This window comes from Podarcis muralis, chromosome 7 (assembly GCF_964188315.1).
Source record: "Podarcis muralis chromosome 7, rPodMur119.hap1.1, whole genome shotgun sequence".
Taxonomy (NCBI): Eukaryota; Metazoa; Chordata; class Lepidosauria; order Squamata; family Lacertidae; genus Podarcis; species Podarcis muralis.
In genome coordinates this window covers 87,458,070-87,478,888 of record NC_135661.1, presented here as the reverse complement: position 1 = coordinate 87,478,888, position 20,819 = coordinate 87,458,070, and the positions used below count along the sequence as shown (strand labels likewise).

The following is a 20,819-nucleotide window of genomic DNA, read 5'->3' as shown; positions in this document are numbered from 1 at the left end:
TGGAACCTCCATGTCCACTGGCAGTCTATCTAGGTTTTTCAGTTCTTGGGGGGAGAGGGGCATTTGGCCACTGTAGGAACAGGATGCTGGACTTAACCCTTGGGCCTAAACCAGCAGTCAGGTTCTCCTGGTGTTCTTAAGGTTTCCAAGGTCCGGGTGGGGCCTGTGAAATGGGGCTAAAATGGGGAAACTGTGGGGAGTGGAAAGCCAAGTGAAATGAAAACCAGAAGTCTATCAGGACATCACGAGCCGCAACATGCAAAGTGTGCATGACTCAAAAAGCTGGGAATGTAAACAAATATTTCTCAAGTCGAGAGAGAGAGAGAGCTGAAGCTGGAGTTCGGTGCCTTTCCCCACCGGCTCGGCTGCTTTACAACAACGTCCTGCTGGGGGGCAGGAAAGTCAGACGCGCCGCATGGCTCCCTGCCAGACCTTCCCTACAGCCTTGCGGGGGAGAGACGGCTCCAGGCCCGAGCAGGACCGTAAACAGCCGTAAACCTCAGGAGTAAAATACAGGGGGAACTATATACGCACCCATATATTCAGTGCACAGGGGAAAGTCCAGTTCATCCTCTCTCTGCAGCCATGGACTTCAGCGGGGCAATCACCCCAGCGTTGCTGCTGCTCTGCCTTTCCTGCCTGGTTTTGTACCTGAATGGGAAAAGGGGGGGCAGGAAAAGTGGGAAGATGCCCCCCGGCCCAGCCCCGCTGCCTTTCGTAGGCAACCTCTTCCAGTTAGACCCCAAAGAAATGCACCGATCTCTGGAAAAGGTAAGAGACAACCTCTCTCTCTCTTTATTTCCAGGGGTAACTTCAATGGTTGAGTTTTGTGCTTGAGCGAAACGCCAGACCTGTCATCATTCACGGCCAAGCCAGCGACCACAAACACCTGTGAAACCGGTTTAGCCGCCAGAGCTTCCCCCATAGAGCCCAGGGCCTCTTGCAGGGGGTCACTCTGACTCTGCAAAACAGCCAGAGTACAATTCGAGACATGGATTTTATTCGGAGCCAGCAGTTGTGAATTCATGAAGACCGGAGGACTGCCTTCTGCTTTCCAGAACCACAGCCAGGCCGCTGCTCAGGCTGGGGGAGAGGAGATAGGAGAGAGCCACCTTCAAATATCTGAAGGGCTGCCCCGTGGAAGGCGGGGCAAGCTCGTTTTCTCCTGCTCTGGAGGGTAAGACTCGAACCCGTGACTTCAAGTTACAAGAAAGGAGATTCTGACTAAATTAAGAGCTGTTCGGCCGTGGAGGGAGGTGGATTCTCCTCCCTTGGAAGGTCTTTAGTATAGGTTGGAGTGTCCCCTGTTAGGGATGCTTTAGCTGATATTCCTGCATTTCAGGGGGTTGGGCTAGATGACCCTTGGGGTCCCTCCCAACTCTAGAATGCTACGATTCTTTGATTCTGCACCCCATTCAGTAACTACAGCCAAGCCATGGTTCAAAATACCAGGGGCAAGCAGAGATGGCCCATCTTCCCCCCAAAAAAAATTTTTTTATTGAGTTTCATACAAATATAACACATACTGTAAAACAAGTAAAACAAAAATAAAAGAACAAATAGAGCAAATAAAACGAATAAAAGCAGAAAATGTAACAACAAACACATAAACAACGCAAATTAGTTAATTAATTAAACTTCCAACCTCATAAACATATTGCTTGACTTCCTCTAGTCCCTCCCATCTGAATTTCCTTGTATCTGAATGTAACAGATTTCTTTCCAATATCATTATTCAAAGGCAATATTCCAATTATAATCAGATTTCTTAACATTCTAAATCTCATTTATTTAACTAACTCCTAATTTAATCCTAGGCCTGATTGGTACTTTCAGGTAACTTCTAATTTTTAATATTACAATATTTATTCAAATAGTCTTTAAATTTCTTCCAATCTTCTTGATATTCCTCTCCTTTCTGGTCGCGGATTCTTCCAGTAAGGTCAGCTAGCTCCATAAAGTCCATCATCTTCATCTGCCGTTCTTCCACAGTTGGCAGAGGTCTTCCAACTGTGGCAGAAGTGGCCCATCTTGGCTACCATTACCAGAAGGCGACAGGCCGGCATAATTTCTCTAGAATGGGGAGGGGGAGTCAATTTGTCCCCCACCCACCTTTTCTCTCATCATTTGGAAAGTGAGTCAGCATCTGGGATTAGATAAAAGAGGTTTGGGAAGCATAACCAGCTGGGAAATCTTCCTTTTCATGACTTAAACCCTGGCTAAACAGTTGATAGGGACGCGGGTGGCGCTGTGGGTAAAACCTCAGCGCCTAGGGCTTGCCGATCGTATGGTCGGCGGTTCGAATCCCCGCGGTGGGGTGAGCTCCCGTCTTTCGGTTCCAGCTCCTGCCCACCTAGCAGTTTGAAAGCACTCCTAAGTGCAAGTAGATAAATAGGGACCGCTTTATAGCGGGAAGGTAAACGGCGTTTCCGTGTGCTGCGCTGGTGCTGGCTCGCCAGAGCAGCTTTGTCACGCTGGCCACGTGACCCGGAAGTGTCTGCGGACAGCGCTGGCTCCCGGCCTCTAGAGTGAGATGAGCGCACAACCCTAGAGTCTGTCAAGACTGGCCCGTACGGGCAGAGGTACCTTTACCTTTACCTTTTAAACAGATGATGCATCTGGTCTGGGCAACTGTGAAATTAATTTCCCAGTCGGACTTGACAGTCAGGGCAATGGGGAGGCAGTGCCTAGCTGTGTGAACAGAGGTACCTGGGAAGCAGTCCCATGGAGCCCTCCAAGTGTGCCTCACATCCCCTCTGACTTTGCAAGTTTCCCATTCCAGCTGATGGCTATTGATGGCTACTGGCCGGGATAGCATACCCTCCAACATAAGGTTACCAGATTTTTTTAAAAGAATTGGGGACACTTTTTTTTAAAAAAAGAGAATAATAAAAAAAAAATACAATTTATTTATACCCCACTGTCCCCGGCCAGAGGCGGGCTCAGGGCAGCTAACACCAGTAAAAAGTACAGTAAAAACATAATGGGGGATGACCCCAATTTAAAATACAAGTTAAAATGCAATTTAAAATGCAGCCTCATTTTAAAAGTAGCCCATAGATCACATAAAGGGAGGGAAACATAAGGGTCAGACTGAGTCCAAGCCAAAGGCCAGGTGGAACGGCTCTGTCTTGCAGGCTCTGTGGAAAGAAATCAGATCCTGCAGGGCCCTGGTCTCATGAGACAGAGCATTCCACCAAGTCGGAGCCATCACTGAGAAGGCCCTGCCCCTAGTTGAGACCAATCTAACCACTTTGCGACCTGGGACCTCCAAGGTGTTGTCATTTGTGGACCTTAAGGTCCTCCATGGGGCATACCAGGAGAGGCAGTCCCGTAGGTACGTGGGTCCTAGGCCGTGAAGGGCTTTAAAGGTCAAAACCAGCACCTTAAACCTGACCCTGTACTCCACCGGGAGCCAGTGCAGTTGGTAAAGCACTGGATGAATGTGATCCCATGGCAAGGACCCCATAAGGAGCCTCGCCGCAGCAAAAAAAAAAAAAGTTATTAAAAAAAGTTATTTTTTAAAAAAATTAAGAAGTAATATCTTCTGTTCTGTGGTCTCCTCTGTCACACAGCCTTCCTCTGGGCCCCGGCCTGCTCTCTTGGAGCGCTAGCCGCCGTGGAGTAGGCTCGGATCCTCCTGGGCTCAGCCACGTGTCCTTGCCCTCCCAGTGCTCTCCTACCTCTCCTTCTCAGCAGTGGCGGCAGTGGCACGGCAAAGTTTGCCGTGGCACAGCAAGGTTGGGGCTCCCCTCTTTTTTCTCCTTCCTCTGTCTCTCTCTTCCGTCTCCATTTCATCTCCTCTTTCTCCCTGTGTCAGCTCTGGGGTTTTTCCTGGCCCTGGAGCGCCACTGGGCTCTCGCTCCCGGCTCGATTTGGGTCACGGGAGGGTCAGCGGTTCCCTCCGTTGACGTGCCAGGCGTCCCCGGTTCCCCCTAGGCAGTGGCGGCAGCAGCGGCCGTCTCCGCAGCCCGGAGCCAGCCTGGTAGCGCAGCTGGCTCTGGCTGGCTTCAGGAGCTGCTCACTGCCATGGCGCCCACCATGTTGCCTCGCTGGAAGTCCCCATATGATGTATCTTGTGCCATTGAACCCATCACGCAACATTCATTCCCTACTAATAAATCTACAACACTTAAAATATAAATCCGGGGACATTAAATGAAATCCGGGGACATTCCGGGGACGGATTTTGTCCGGGGACAGATTTGTAGATCCGGGGACTGTCCCCGGGAAACGGGGACATCTGGTAACCATATTCCAACATTTCTCTGATGAAAATAGGGACGTCCCATTCCATAATGATAATCTCACTATTTATACCCCGCACATCTTACTGGGTTGCCCCAGCCACCCTGGGCGGCATCACATCAACTTTCTAGTCCTGCCAAAACAGGGTGAAATCTGGAAGGGATGGGTGAGTCCGTATATTCCGAGAAGAAGTATTACCTTGAGCAATTAGGGTTGAGCAACAGAAGCTTCTGGGCCAAGAAATGCGAAATGGGCCTTTCGTTAAAGATTAATCCCAGGTGAGCTGGAGCTGTCAGTGTCCTTCTGTGGAGATGGTAGGAGCAATGAAATTAAGATCAAAGAACCTGATACTCGGATTATCGTTTTCGTACGTTATGATGGTGTGTGTTTCTTCTGTTATTAAAGTGCAAACCGCCTTTTGATCTTCGGATGAAGGGTGGCATAGGAATTTAATAATGCCAGCCTTTGCAATTCCCACCGTTGGGATTTTGTTGCATTGAATTTCCCATCGCGATCAAGTATCACATTGGCACACAATCATAGAATCATAGAATTGCAGAGTTGGAGTTTGGGGGGGGGGGTCCCTTCCAGCTCTACAGCTAGGGACAGTGATGTTTCTTTACATATATAATTTTTATTAAGTTTTTGTATTTTACATTTTAGACTATTCATTTCAACAACCTTAAAATATCAATGACTTCCCCTCTTCTCCTTCCATGGTTCAGTTTGCATGCCATAGGTAAAGGTAAAGGTACCCCTGCCCGTACGGGCCAGTCTTGACAGACTCTGGGGTTGTGCGCCCATCTCACTCAAGAGGCCGGGGGCCAGCGCTGTCCGGAGACACTTCCGGGTCACGTGGCCAGCGTGACAAAGCTGCATCTGGCGAGCCAGCGCAGCACACGGAAACGCCGTTTACCTTCCCGCCAGTAAGCGGTCCCTATTTATCTACTTGCACCCGGGGGTGCTTTCGAACTGCTAGGTTGGCAGCCGCTGGGACCGAGCAACGGGAGCGCACCCCGCCACGGGGATTCGAACCGCCGACCTTTCGATCGGCAAGCCCTAGGCACTGAGGCTTTTACCCACAGCGCCACCCGCGTCCCATTTTGCATGCCATAGATCCCTGCATATTTTACAAAAGCTATACCATTCAATATTCCATTATTACACCCATCAAAACTTATTTACCCTGTTGAATTTATCTTCATGCTGCCAGCCTTTTCAAATGTACACAGTTTTCACCCATTAAACACTTTTCATTCTTCTTTAAACGTATATTCTTCTTGTTCTCTTATTCTATAAGTTAAGTCTGCCAGCTGCGAGTATTCCATTAGTTTGAGTTGCCATTCTTCTCCTCACCCATTTCCCATTTTGGGGGCTAACAAAACATGGGCCGCAGTGGTAGCATACATAAATAGCCTTTATGACACCTGGGAATTTCCATCTGAATTATCCCCAACGAAAAGGACTCTGTGGGAATGTGTTAAGGAATACATGAAAAAACTCGGTGCTGGAGCTTAAAAATCAATATGCAAAAGTTTAAAAGGCGCAAGGAGATAGGATAATAATATATTAAGGATGGAATAACAAATAAAGTGAATAATGCAACAATAACAAAAATAATAGCAGGTAAAGAAGATTGCACACAGGTGGAGGGAAGTACTGGGCTGTGAGGAGGGAGGTGAAGGGATTAATTGAAATTGTTAAAGATTGGTATAGGATTTAAGAGATTTAATTTTTTATAAAGATTCTATAAGGAAAGCAGAAAGCAGAAAGAAATATCAAGTAAAGGTATCGGAGAGGAGATCAGTGTAAATGAAAACATGAGACTCATGGTTTTGTTACATATGATTTTATTTTGGAGTTGTCCGTTTATTTTGGAGTTGTTTATTGTAAAGAATGTATATTATGAGAATAAAATAATAAAGGATTTGGAGAGAGAAAAGGACTCTGGTCTTTTTGGAAAAGTACGTTGAAACATTTTTTTCAATTCATTACAAATTATTTCCCAATACTCTTTTACCCTTTTACAAGTCCGCCACATATGATAGAACGTACCTTCAGCCTCATTGCGTCTCCAGCATTTATCTGGTTCAGTCTTATACATTTTAGCAAGTCTAAAGGTAAAGCTAAAGGGACCCCTAACCATCAGGTCCAGTCGTGGCCGACTCTGGGGTTGCGTCGCTCAAATCGCTTTATTGGCCGAGGGAGCCAGCGTACAGCTTCCGGGTCATGTGGCCAGCATGACTAAGCCGCTTCTGGCGAACCAGAGCAGTGCACGGAAATGCCGTTTACCTTCCCACCAGAGTGGTACCTATTTATCTACTTGCACTTTGACGTGCTTTCGAACTGCTAGGTTGGCAGGAGCAGGGACCGAGCAACGGGAGCTCACCCCGTCGCGGGGATTTGAACCGCTGACCTTCTGATCGGCAAGCCCTAGGCTCAGTGGTTTAATCCACAGCGTCTGGGAGTTAAATAACATCTGTAAATCATTTTCAGGCAGCGATGCTCCTGAACCCCAGTTGCTGGAATCTACAGGTGGAGAGAGGGGTCTGCCGCTCAAATCCTGCTTTCATAATGGGCATCTGGTTGGCCAGTGTGAGAACAGGATCCTGGGCCAGGTGGGCCATTGGCCTGATCCAGGAACCAGGCTCTTACGTTCCTATGATTCTGTGATTCAAATCCTGTGCTCTGTCCTTCCCTTTTGCAGCTCAGCGAAAGCTATGGCCCCATCTACACCATCCACTTGGGGTCACTGCCTTGCGTGGTCCTCTGCGGATACCAGGCAGTCAAGGAGGCCTTGGTGGACCAGGCGGATGACTTCAGCGGCCGTGGCGACTTCCCAGTCTTCTATCGCTTCACCAGGGGCAATGGTAAGAAGACGGCCCCCACCCCAAAGGTCAGCTAGCTAAGGAGGTCACTTCAGTGCTAGCGGCCAGAGGGGTAGATTTAAAAACAGCAATGGGATAGAGTTAAAAGGGATGTCTAGGACCAAGCTCAGCGCAGGGTCTGCAAGATAGGATCTGGCCATCCCAAAATAGCTCTCTCCACCCTCTGCTGAAATATCTCCAGGGAGGGTCAGCCCCGGACCTCTGCCGCCACCCCAACCCCCCAGGCAACCTCTGTCTGGCTCTCAAACAACTCTTACCAGAAGGATGTGGAAGAGGAGTCAACTCCAGGGTGTTCATCAATGACTGAGGGACACCTGGCTTGTGGAAAGGATCTCAGGGTCTTGGTGGACCACAAGCTGAACCTGAGTCCACAGTGTGATGCAGCAACAAAAAAAAGCTACTGCTGTTCTAGGCTGCATCAACAGAAGTCTAGTGTCCAGCTCAAGGGAAGTGATAGTATTGCTCTCTTCTGCCTTGGTCAGACCACACCTGGAATGCTGTGTCCACTTTTGGACACTACAATTTAAGGAGGATTTCGACGAGCAGGAATAATAATAATAAATAATAATAATAATAATAATAATAATAATAATAATAATAATAATTTATTATTTATACCCCGCCCATCTGGCTGGGTTTCCCCAGCCACTCTGGGCGGCTCCCAATCAGTGTTAAAAACAGTACAGCGTTACATATTAAAAACTTCCCTGAACAGGGCTGCCTTCAGATGTCTTCTGAATGTCAGGTAATTATTTATCTCTTTGACATCTGATGGGAGGGCGTTCCACAGGGCGGGTGCCACCACCGAGAAGGCCCTCTGCCTGGTTCCCTGTAGCCTCACTTCTCGCAATGAGGGAACCGCCAGAAGGCCCTCGGCGCTGGATCTCAGTGTCCGGGCTGAACGATGGGGGTGGAGACGCTCCTTCAGGTATACAGGACCGAGGCCGTAGGAAGGTGTGCAGAGGAGGGCAACTGAGATGGTCAAGGGTCTGGGAACGAAGCCTGATGAGGAACGGTTGAGGGAGCTGGGTAGGATTAGCCTGGAAAAGAGGAGACTGAGAGGAGAGATGATAGCCGTCTTCAAATATCTGAAGGGGTGTCAGATGGAAGAGGGGGCAAGCTTGTTTTCTCCTGCTCTGGAGGGTAGGACTCGAACCCACGGCTTCAAGTTACAGGAATGAAGATTTTGACTAAACACCAGGGGAAACTTTCTGAAAGTAAGAGCTGTTTGACAGTGGAATGGACTCTTAAGAGAGATGGGGGACTCTCCTTCCTTGGAGGTTTTTAAGCAGAAGTTGGATGGCCATCTGCCATGGATGCTTCAGTTGAGATTCCTGTATTGCAGAGGTTTGTCCTAGATGAAGCCTGGAATAATAATAATAATAATAATAATAATAATAATAATAATAATAATAATTTATTATTTGTGCCCCGCCCATCTGGCTGGGTCTCCCCAGCCACTCTGAGCGGCTTCCAACAGAATATTAAAATACATTAAAATGTGACACATTAAAAGCTTCCCTGAACAGGGCTGCCTTCAGATGTCTTCTAAATGTCAGGTAGTTGTTTATCTCTTTGACATCTGCTGGGAGGGCGTTCCACAGGGCGGGTGCCACCACCGAGAAGGCCCTCTGCCTGGTTCCCTGTAACTTGGCTTCTCGCAGGGAGGGAACTGCCAGCAGGCCCTCGGCGCTGGACCTCAGCGTTCAGGCAGAACGATGGGGGTGGAGATGCTCCTTCAGGTATACTGGGCTGAGGCCTTCCAACGCTATGATTCTACTATTCCAGAGGTTGCTGAACTACATATCCCAGCAACCCGCACAGCCAAGGGTAAAGGGAGAGGAGGGGAGCTGTAGTTCAGCATCGTGGGCAACATTAGCCACCCCTGGCTTTCATGGCCTCCCAAGCCACCTCCTCACCTTGACTTCCAGATGGGCTGTCCCTCAGGAAGGTCTTGGGGTGTCCCCTTGGAGCGGAAGGGAGGAAATCAGCTTTGGGCAGGGAGACCAAGCACCCAGCCCCCCCCTTCCAAGCTCCCCTTGACCCACAGCTCCCCATGACTCCTACAGGCATCGCCTTCTCCAACGGGGAGAAGTGGAAGGTCCTTCGCCGCTTCGCTCTGCAGACCCTGAAGAACTTTGGAATGGGAACGAGCAGCATTGAAGGCCGGATCCAGGAGGAGGCCCAGTTCCTGGTCCAGGAGTTCAAGAAAACTGGTGGTGAGTCCTTGCTTGGTGGGCAGGAGAGGATTTCGGAAGAGGAGGTGGCGACTAACCAGGACGGCTTTGCTCTGCCTCCTCCACTGTTGGAGATATGGATGCCGGACTAGATGGGCTCCCTTTGGCCTGATGCAACAAGCTCTTCTTCTGTTCTTATGGAACCTCCAGCTCCAGAGGCAGACTATCTTAAGTCCTAGGTTCTATGTGAGAACAGGATGCTAGCCTAGATGGGTCCCCTCTGGCCTGATCCAGCCACCAGACTCTACTGGTAGTCTTAGGATCACTCTACGGCATGGGAAGCTACACTTGCCTCCCCTTTCCCCATTTTCCAGAGCAGTGATTTGAGATGCAGGCCAGTGTGGTGTAGTGGTTAAGAGTGGTAGACTTTTAATCTGAGGAACAGGGTTCGCGTCTCCACTCCTCCACACGCAGCTGCTGGGTGACCTTGGGCTAGTCACAATTCTCTGAAGTCTCTCAGCCCCACTCACCTCACAGAGGGTTTGTTGTGGGGGAGGAAGGGAAAGGAGATGGTTAGCCGCTCTGAGACTCCTTCAGGTAGTGATAAAGCGGGATATCAAATCCAAACTCTTCTTCTACTGGTGATTGGGCTATTATTTGCTGCAGATCCCCGTTTCCCAGGGACAGTCCCCGGATTTAGAAATCTGTCCCCGGACAAAATCCTACCCCTTCTTCTTCTTCTTCTTCTTCTTCTTCTTCTTCTTCTTCTTCTTCTTCTTCTTCTTCTTCTTCTTCTCACCTGGCAAGAGATGCAGGAAGGGTGCGGGCAGGGCTGGACCTCTTTTAGATGCAGAGAGAAGAAGAAGAAGAGTTTGGATTTGATATCCCGCTTTATCACTACCCGAAGGAGTCTCAAAGCAGCTCACATTCTCCTTTCCCTTCCTGCCCCACAACAAGCACTCTGTGAGGTGAGTGGGGCTGAGAGACTTCACAGAAGTGTGACTAGCCCAAGGTCACCCAGCAGCTGCAGGTGGAGGAGCGGAGACGCGAACCCGGTTCACCAGATTATGAGTCCACTGCTCTTAACCACTACACCACACTGGCTCTCAGAGACCTGTTCAAAGGGCAGGGCTGGTCCCAGGATTGGTCACACCACATGGCCCAGGGGTGCACTCAGGAGGGAGGGTGGAGCTGTGGGCGCGGGCCTCCTTGCCTGCTCTCCTTGAGGTCCTCCAAGGAAGGAGCCCCTCTGGCCCCCTCAAGGACTCCTCTTCCTCTCTCCGCACAGGGGCTCCCTTCGACCCCATCAACCCCGTTTGCCGGGCCGTCTCCAACGTCATCTGCGCCGTGGTGTTTGGCCAGCGCTACGAATACCAAGACGCCAACTTCCTCACCCTCTTGGACCACCTCAACGAGAACTTCAAGATCATGAGCTCCATCTGGGGGGAGGTGAGGAGGGGCCTGGGAAGAGGGTGGGTCCAAGCATTGGGGCTGCAACTTGCAGAATTGTAGAGTTGGAAGGGACAATAAGAGTCATCTAGTCCAACCCTCTGCAAGCCAGAAATCACAGCTAGGGAATATCCTCTGCTTAAAAACCCCCATGGGACACAGGTGGCGCTGTGGGTTAAACCACAGAGCCTAGGACTTGCCGATCAGAAGGTTGGCGGTTTGAATCCGTGCAACAGCGTGAGCTCCCGTTGCTCGGTCCCTGCTCCTGCCAACCTAGCAGTTCAAAAGCACGTCAGATTGAAAGTAGATCAATAGGTATCGCTCCGGCAGGAAGGTAAATGGCGTTTCTGTGCGCTGCTCTGGTTCGCCAGAAGCGGCTTAGTCATGCTGGCCACATGACCCGGAAGCTGCACACCGGCTCCCTCGGCCAATAAAGCGAGATGAGCGCCTCAATCCCAGAGTCGGCCACGACTGAACCTAATGGTCAGGGGTCCCTTTACCTTTTTATTTATAACATGACACAATATGATAACAAATGTCACATCAAATAAAAAGTAGGATCATAGCATCATAAAATTGAGAAGCAGGGCATAAATATTATTATTATTATTATTATTATTATTATTATTATTACCTCTCCTTCTCACCATTTCCCCAGCTCTACAACATCTTCCCCAGCCTCATGGACCTCCTGCCGGGGCCCCATCACCAAATCTTCCGCAACTTTGAGAAACTGCGTCAGTTTATCGCAGAGCACATTCGGTGCCACCAAAAGGATCTGGACCCCGACACCCCGCGGGACTTCATCGACTGCTTCCTCATCCGCATGGAGCAGGTACCACCAAGAAGGGGGGTCCATCTGCCCCCAGGACACACAGACACCCCAGCACCCAAAGGCCTTCAGCCTCCATCAGCCATCACCCCTGCTGCTCAATTCATTTAGGGTAAAACCCCTGCCCTGAGGTCTCAAGTAGGCTATCAGAGCCTTGTCTACTATTCATTTATTTGATTCGTAAAAATTTATGCACACCTTGTTTGGAAAAAGGAACCAGGCAAACTTCCAAGTGGTTTACAAAAAAATAAAAAAAAAAATATTACCGTATTTTTCCATCTCTAAGGCACCCCCATGTATAGGACCCCCCCCCCATTTTGGGAGACTCCGATTTAAGAAAATGGGGGGTCTATCTGTGTATAAGATGCCCCCAAATTTTGGACATTGTTTTTTAGGGAAAAACCTAGACTTATACACGGAAAATATGTTACTTTTAAAAAATCAACAGCAATAGTTTAAGGCATTGTAAAAGTTAAAATAGCAATGGATCGGATTTCTAAACATCTGGGTAAAAGGTAAAGGTAAAGGGACCCCTGACCATTAGGTCCAGTCGTGGCCGACTCTGGGGTTGCGGCGCTCATCTCGCTTTACTGGCCAAGGGAGCTGGCGTACAGCTTCCGGGTCATGTGGCCAGCACGACTAAGCCGCTTCTGGCAAAACCAGAGCAGCGCATGGAAATGGCGTTTACCTTCCCGCCAGAGCGGTACCTATTTATCTACTTGCACTTTTACGTGCTTTCGAACTGCTAGGTTGGCAGGAGCTAGGACCGAACAATTGGAGCTCACCCCGCCACGGGGATTTGAACCGCCAACCTTCTGATCAGCAAGTCCTAGGCTCTGTGGTTTAACCCACAGCCCCACCTGCATCCCTCTAAACATCTGGGTACGGTTTGCCTAAACAAGTGCAGAGAAGGTGCTTGCCTGGTGTCAATTGGCAGGGAGTTCCAATGTTCAGGTGCTGCAACACTAAAAGACCAATTTCTTGCAGATGCGGAACAGGAGTTACGTGGCGCCCGTAGTCACGCCAGTTCCGCCAATCAAAGCGGTCGAGTGGGCATATAGAATCAGAGAACTGCAGAATTGGAGGGGGCTGGAATATCACAAGGGAGGGGGGAGCCAAGCTTTCCCCCGCAGGGGAACACAATCCGCAATCCATCCTTGCGCATGCAGCCTCCCCTCTGCTCTCTTTCAGGAGAAGCAAGACCCTCTGAGCTACTTCCACACGGAGACGCTGGTGATGACCACCCACAACCTGTTTTTCGGGGGCACCGAAACCACCAGCACCACCCTGCGCTACAGCTTCCTCATCCTCATGAAGCACCCCGAAGTGGCAGGTGGGGGTCAGGGAGTTGCGACCCCCACATTGCAGGGGGTGCGGGCGGACCGGATGACCATTTGGGGCCCTCCCAACGCGCCATACTGCTGGGCTGCGTCTGGGCGGCGGTCACCTCGGAGGCAGGAACAGCAGGGGTGTGTGGAGGGGCCCGGGGCCTACCTTGACCTGCGGACCTCCTGCATGGAGCTCCCCGCTGTCCTCCGCCTCCTCCCGGGGCTCTGGCGCTTCCTTCCGCTGCCGGCCCCCCTCTGCCGTCTCCCGGTCGGCGCGTCCCAGGGCTGGCTCTGGCGTGTCCCGTTGCAGGCGTGGCGGCTTTTTGGAGCGGCGCATGTCGGCCGTTGGTCGTGGAGGCAACTCCCGTTGGCTTGTCGTGATCACGTAGACGTGAAACCTGGGAGGAAGGGAACAGTTGCCGTTGCAGCTCATTGCTTATCTCGCTCACCAACAGGCCCACAGTGTAGCCTCTTGCAAATAGACAGCAATTGTACTGCTCTCCACTTCACATGTCCATTAAGTATCTGGTCAACCCATGGCCTAGACTGGTTCCCTGCAGCCCAAACTTGTTGTTGTTGTTGTTTAGTCGTTTAGTCGTGTCCGACTCTTCGTGACCCCCTGGACCAGAGCACGCCAGGCACCTCTGTCCTCCACTACCTCCCGCAGTTTGGTCAAACTCATGCTGGTAACCTCAAAAACACTATCCAACCATCTCGTCCTCTGTCGTCCCCTTCTCCTTGTGCCCTCCATCTTTCCCAGCATCAGGGTCTTTTCCAGGGAGTCCTCTCTTCTCATGAGGTGGCCAAAGGATTGGAGCCTCAGCTTCAGGATCTGTCCTTCCAGTGAGCACTCAGGGCTGATTTCCTTAAGAATGGATGCGTTTGATCCCCAATGGATGCCCAAACTTAAGGTCCACAAATGACAACATTTTGGCGGTCCCAAGTCGCAAGGTGGTTAGACTGGTCTCAACTAGGGCCAGGGCCTTTTCAGTACTGGCCCCGACTTGGTGGAACGCTCTGTCATAAGAGACCAGGGCCCTGCGGGACTTGACATCTTTCCACAGGGCCTGCAAGACGGAGCTGTTCCGCCTGGCCTTTGGTTTGGACTCAGTCTGACCCTTATGTTTCCCTCCCCTTATGGTTTTGATCTATGGGCTACTTTTAAAATGAGGCTGCATTTTAAATGGCATTTTAACCTGTGTTTTAAATTGGCTCCCCACCCCCTATTATGTTTTTACTGTCATTTTATTGGTGTTAGCCACCCTGAGCCCGGCTCTGGCTGGGGAGGGCGGGGTATAAATAAAATATTATTATTATTATTATTATTATTATTATTATTATTATTATTATTATTCGATGTTTCAAAAGGAAAGCCGGCAGAAGGCAGGCGACAGGCAGCTGGGCACGCGGGACACCTGCTTGGCATACAGAAAGTCCCGGCGGCTGCAGTACCTGGCAGCATCTCTGAGGAGGGATGGGGGACCAGGTGCCCTCCTAATGTTGCAGGACTACAGTTCCCAGTGCGGTTAGCGGTCAGGGGCGAAGGGAGTTTCCCGCATTGTTGTGATTGTGAGTTCAAGCACTGGGTTCAAGAACCATCGCCGCCTCCTCCTCCTGTCCATCTCCCTGCAGCTCGAGTCCACCAGGAGATTGACCACGTGATCGGGCCGGACCGCCCCCCCTGCCTGGCTGACCGCAAGCACATGCCCTACACAGAGGCCGTCCTCTACGAGATCCAGCGTTACATCAGTATCCTGCCCATGGGGCTCCCTCGCGCCGTCACCCGCGACACCCCCTTCAGGGGCTTCCTGCTGCCCAAGGTCAGAAGAAGAAGAACAACCCCCACCCAGTTTCCTTCACTGCAAAGAGGGCGCACCTGGGAGGCCCTCCTGATGTAATAATAATAATAATAATAATAATAATAATAATAATTTATTATTTGTACCCCGCCCATCTGGCTGGGTTTCCCCAGCCACTCTGGGCGGCTTCCAACAAAGATAAAAAATACACTAAAATGTCACATATTAAAAACTTCCCTGAACAGGGCTGCCTTCAGATGTCTTCTGAATGTCAGGTAGTTGTTTATCGCTTTGACATCTGATGGGAGGGCGTTCCACAGGACGGGCGCCACTACCGAGAAGGCCCTCTGCCTGGTTCCCTGTAAGTTGGCCTCTCGCAGTGAGGGAACTGCCAGAAGGCCCTCAGCCTGGACCTCAGTGTCCGGGCAGAACGATGGGGGTGGAGACGCTCCTTCAGATATACTGGACCAAGGCCGTTTAGGGCTTTAAAGGTCAGCACCAACACTGTCAACCTGTCCCTTATTTGGCGGAACAGTCTCTTATCCCAGCGCCATGTCCCGCTGCTGTCCCTTATTGATGATGTCCCTTAAATTTCCCGGGTTTCAAAGGAAGCAGCTCCTCTCCCTCCAACTGTGTTGCTTGGCTGCGTTGCTCACCCAATAAGGAGTCTAAGAACTAGGTGCGCCTTATGGTCAGGTGCGTCTTATGGGGCAAAAAATACGGTAATTTGGATCTACCCTTTAAGAGGGAAACCTGGTCTGTAAGACAAAAACTTGCCCATGACCTGACTGTAAGCCCCTTCCACCTCCAAAATGTCGAGACTGCTGTCTCTCCAGCGGCTCTCAGCGTTTCCCGTGTCTCTTTTACTCTTCCTTCCGCAATTCTAACAACTCCCGTTCTCTCTCCCTGCCAAATCTCACCGCAGGGCACCAACGTGATTCCTCTCCTGAGCTCAGTGCATTATGACCCAGCCCAGTTCAAGGACCCCACAGCCTTCAACCCAGACAACTTCCTGGATGAAAACGGCGCTTTCAAAAGCAGCGACGCCTTCATGCCTTTCGCCCCAGGTAGGGAAGCGGAAGAGGGAGGGACGGCCGTTCGGAGGAGGTTTGGTACCCAGAAAGGTCCAGGGGTGGGTTGCAAAATTTAAAACAAGGTGTAGTTTCGATTGTTGCTTCCTTAATCAACTGCAAGACAAGGGAGGTGTCACGATGCTCAAGAAATAGAGCCGTCAGTTGGTCTGCTGTGTTTGTGTTACATACCGTATTTTTCACTCTATAGGGCACACTTTTTCCCCTCCGAAAATGAAGGGGAAATGTGTGTGCGTCCTATGGAGCGAATGCAGGCTTTCGCGGATGCCTGGAGAGCGAGAGGGTTGGTGCGCACTGACCCCTCTCGCTCTCCAGGCTTCAGGCAGCTATCCGCAAGCCTTCTGAGCGCGGCGGGAGTTCCCGCCGGGCTCCCAAGGCTTGCGGATAGCAGCCTGTTCTGGGGGCTGGAGTCGGGGGAAGCTCGGCTGCAGGGCTGGGGGGGGATTTTAAAAAATTCTTTATTTCCCCCCCCCCTAAAAACTAGGTGAGCCCTATGGAGTGAAAAATACGGTAAATACAGCATCCATAAAGTTGATGTGAAAGGAAATGCTTCTGAGCACCAGTTGCTGGTCCAGCTTGCGGGTTTCCCAGTGGTGTCTGGTTGGGACTCGATAGGCCATTGGCCTAATCCTGCAAGCGCTTCTTATGCTCTTTTATGTTCATTCCTCCAGTGCCTTTTCCTTCCACTGGTGCCACAGGAAGCCCACAAGAAAAGCCGCTGCGCTCCCTAATGAGCAGTATGGATTTAAATACACATGTGTGTGTTATTGAAGCCTTGCACAACAGTGGTCCTTAGCTAAACAATGTTTGCACAAGAGCGATGAAAGATTTTGAAAAAACTATCACGCAACATGCCGCTGCTAGAGTCTCTGAGGGAAGTAGGATTTTCGGTATGGTTTACGTACCTGTGATTTTGCTTGCACACTGCTTGGTCTTAAATCCTCCAAGTAAATGAATGACAATCGATGTCGTGTTTGGAGATGTGGCCAGAGACCATCTCCTCCTAACTTGCTGAAAGTCTGATGTGCCTCAAGCATGTAGCAGTCGGTGGGAAATGGCTGCTTGTGCTCAGGTGAGGAGAGCTGGGATTCAGAAGCCTCGCTGCCTCTGACCAGGGAAGTTGGGGCCTAGCCAACTTGGCTGGTAGCCATCGAGAGCCCTCTCCTCCCTTCATGAATTTGCCCAATCCTCTTTTCAAGCCACCCAGGTCGGTGGCTATCCGGGTCTCTTGTGGCAGGGAGTTCCATAGTTCAACAATGTGCTGCATGAAGGACTTGCTTGGATCTGTCCTGACCCTCCCAACACTGAGCCGCATTGGAGGTCCCCGAGTCAGAGTGTTACGAGAGAGGGAGGGAGAAGTTTATCATTCCACTTTCTCAATATTAAGCATAATTTTTATAGAATTGGGGAAGGCCAGGGGACCGCATTTGGACACTCCCCATCTTCTTGAATAGCAAATAAATAAATAAATAAATATTACAGTGGTACCTCGGGTTAAGAACTTACTTCGTTGTGGAGGTCCGTTCTCAACCTGAAACTGTTCTTAACCTGAAGCACCACTTTAGCTAATGGGGCCTCCCGCTGCCACCGCACGATTTCTGTTCCCATCCTGAAGCAAAGTTCTTAACCCGAGGTACTACTTCTGGGTTAGCAGAGTCTGTAACCTGAAGCGTCTGTAACCTGAGGTACCACTGCAATAATAATTTATTATTTCTACCCTGCCCATCTGGCTGGGTTTCCCCAGCCACTCTGGGCGGCTTCCAACAAGAGATTAAAAATGCATTCAAACTTCAGTCATTAAAAACTTCCCTAAACAAGGCTGCCTTCAGATGTCTTAATCTAAACATCAGATATTTATTTCTTTGACATCTAATGGCAGGGAGTTCCACGGGGCGGGCGCCACCACCGAGAAGGCCCTTTGCCTGGTTCCCTGTAGCTTTGCTTCTCGCAGTGAGGGAATGACCAGAAGGCCCTCGCAGCTGGACCTCAGCGTCCGGGCTGAACGATGGGGGTGGAGACACTCCTTTGGGTATACTGGGCCTTTGAGGCCATTTAGGGCTTTAAAGGTCAGCACCAACACTTTGAATTGGGCTCAGAAACATACTGGGAGGCAAGGTAGGTCTTTCAGGACCGGTGTTATGTGGTCTCGGCGGCCGCTCCCACTCACCAGTCTAGCTGCCACATTCTGGATTAGCTCTGTCGGTAGAGCATGAGACTCCTAATCTCAGGGTTGTGGGTTTGACCGCCACGTTGGGCAAAGGATTCCTGCCTCGTGGGGGGTTGTGCTAGACCCTCCCAGCTCTGCAATTCCTGGAGTCTGGGATTCTTCACACTCTCCATTCCACCCTTGACCCCTTTCCTTCTGGGAATCGGTGGTGCGGATTCTAAACCCTGTTCTTTGCTTCTCGCCTGCAGGGAAGCGCATTTGCCTGGGGGCCGGCCTGGCCCGGATGGAGATCTTCCTCTTCCTCACCACTATCCTCCAGCACTTCAGCCTCCACCCCACAGTCCCCCCTGCGGAGATCGACCTGACGCCCCAATGCACCGGCCTGGGCAATGTTCCCCACCCCTTCGAATTCAGGCTCCTCCCTCGCTAGCTGGAGGCGGGACACAAACAGAGATACCGTATTTTTCGCCCTATAGGGCACACTGGCCCATAGGACGCACCTCATTTTGGGGGGGGGAGAAATGTATAAAAAAAATTATTTCCCCCCCCCCCAGCTGCGGGGCTTCCCCCGACCCCAGCCCCCAGAACAGGCTGCTATCGGTAAGCCTTGCGCGCCCGGCGGGACCTCCCGCCGGGCGCGCAAGGCTTGCGGACATCTGCCCACAGCACGGGGCGTCCTCTGGAGGGCGCCCCATGCTTCGGGCTGCAGGCTGCTGCCCGCAAGCCTTGCGAGCCTGCAGGAACTCCCCCGGGCTCGCAAGGCTTGCGGATAGCTTCCTGAAGCCTGGAGAGCGAGAGGGGTTGGTGCGCACCGACCCCTCTCGCTCTCCAGGCTTCAGCGAAAGCCTGCATTCGCCCCATAGGACGAACACACATTTCCCCTTCATTTTTGGAGGGGGAAAAGTGCGTCCTATAGGGCGAAAAATACGGTAGCTTCCTTCATCTGCCACAGGACCAGAAAGAGATGCTCAGCACTGGCGCTGGACCCACAACCAGGCATGGGGCTGCACTGGCCACCCCCAACAAACAGCTGGGTCATCACGCATCCCTATTCTGCACCTTGTACAGGTGAAACTCGGAAAATTAGAATATCGTGGAAAAGTTCATTTATTTCAGTAATTCAACTTAAAAGGTGAAACTGATATATGAGCTGATGACATGGCTCCCAAATCTCTTTTTTGATGAGAGCAGCTTTTGCATCTCATTTGGAAACCAAGGACCCAGAGTCTGGAGGAAGAATGGGGAGGAACACAATGCCAGATGCTTGAAGTCCAGTGTGAAGTCTCCACAGTCTGTGTTGATTTGGGGAGCCATGTCATCAGCTGGTGTTGGTCCACTGTGCTTCTTTAAGTCCAGGGCCAACGCAGCCATTTACCAGGAGATTTTGGAGCACTTCATGCTTCCTTCCGCAGACGAGCTTTATGGGGATGCTGGCTTCATTTTCCAGCAGGACTTTGGCACCTGCCCACATTGCCAAAAGTACCAAAACCTGGTTCAATGCCCATGGGATTACTGTGCTTGATTGGCCAGCAAACTCGCCTGACCTGAACCCCATAGAGAATCTATGGGGCATTGCCAAGAGAAAGATGAGAGATATGAGACCGAGCAATGCAGAAGAGCTGAAGGCTGCTATTGAAGCATCCTGGTCTTCCATAACACCTCAGCAGTGCCACAGGCTGAGAGCATCCATGCCACGCCGCATTGAGGCAGTAATTGATGCAAAAGGGGCCCAAACCAAGTACTGAGTACATATGCATGCTTCTACTTCTCAGAGGTCCAATATTGGTATATTTGCAGTCCTTGTTTTGCTGATTTCATTTAATATTCTAATTTTCTGAGATTGTTAATTTGGGGTTTTCATCGGCTGTACGCCATGATCATCACAATTTTAACAAATAAAGGCTTGACACATCTCGCTTTGCATGTCATGAGTCTATCTCATATATTAGTTTCACCTTTTAAGTTGAATTACTGAAATAAATTAACTTTTCCACGATATTCTAATTTTCCGAGTTTCACCTGTACATATTATTAACATGCGTGCATGATCCCTCTTGCTTTGCAGAAATTGCTCCAAACTTGGTCTGCCTTTCTCTGCTCTCTATCCTCAACCTTTTTGCAGTTTCCACAGGTGTCACTCAGATGCTTTAAAGCAGCCCGTTCCCAAATATTTTTGGGCCACCCGCACCCCGGCTCCGTAAACTCATCCCCACTGCCCTATTAAAAACATTGTTCGGACTAGCTGCTCTCAGCACGACCTGCCGAGAAATAAATTTCAAAGCAGTAACAACAAATCGCACATCTATTCAAAATCCAGTTGGAGGTACCGAGTTTCATGAATTCAGCAGCATGAATGAACTTGGATCCAGGGATACCAGCTTAACTTAGGGTTGGCTTACGTCCGCAATGTCCGGGACATTTCCAGGATTCTGCTCTCTGAAAGTGTTTGGGCAGGAATCGCTTTAATGCCTGGGCTTCTCAAAGTCTGACACTCCTTGGAAGAGTCATCAACACGAGGATTTGCTGCCACCTAGCGCTGATGCATTTAATTGCACTCACTCACGCACAAACCAAAATATTTAATAAAAACTTTGCTTCTTTCCCATTAGGGGCACCTTTTTAAACGACTCAAAAGGTTTCTTTATGGTTTAATCTGAGTGAGCCACACAAATTGTGAGGGTGTGAATGTAGCCCTCAGTAGTCTTCTCCATGAATCTGTCAAATCCTTTCTTTTTTTTAAGCGCGGGTGGCGCTGTGGGTAAAAGCCTCAGCACCTAGGACTTGCCGATCGAAAGGTCGGCGGTTCGAATCCCTGCGGCGGAGTGCGCTCCCATCGCTCA

At 50.5% G+C, this 20,819-nt stretch overlaps 1 protein-coding gene and 1 long non-coding RNA gene across 2 annotated transcripts; both read left to right on the top strand.

Annotated features, from left to right (window-relative positions):
- Window positions 1-349: 349 nt before the first annotated feature.
- LOC114603153 (cytochrome P450 2F2-like) lies at window positions 350-18,505 on the top strand. Its single transcript, XM_028741944.2, has 9 exons — window positions 350-771; window positions 6,956-7,118; window positions 9,206-9,355; window positions 10,602-10,762; window positions 11,421-11,597; window positions 12,786-12,927; window positions 14,555-14,742; window positions 15,647-15,788; window positions 18,228-18,505. The coding sequence occupies exons 1-9, from the start codon at window positions 586-588 to the stop codon at window positions 18,407-18,409; spliced, it is 1,491 nt and encodes a 496-aa protein (XP_028597777.2). The 5' UTR covers window positions 350-585; the 3' UTR covers window positions 18,410-18,505.
- Window positions 3,835-6,190, top strand: LOC144328525 (uncharacterized). The gene is made up of 2 exons (XR_013393787.1): window positions 3,835-4,987; window positions 5,365-6,190. It is a non-coding gene; the product is annotated as an uncharacterized LOC144328525 (long non-coding RNA).
- Window positions 18,506-20,819: the final 2,314 nt, after the last annotated feature.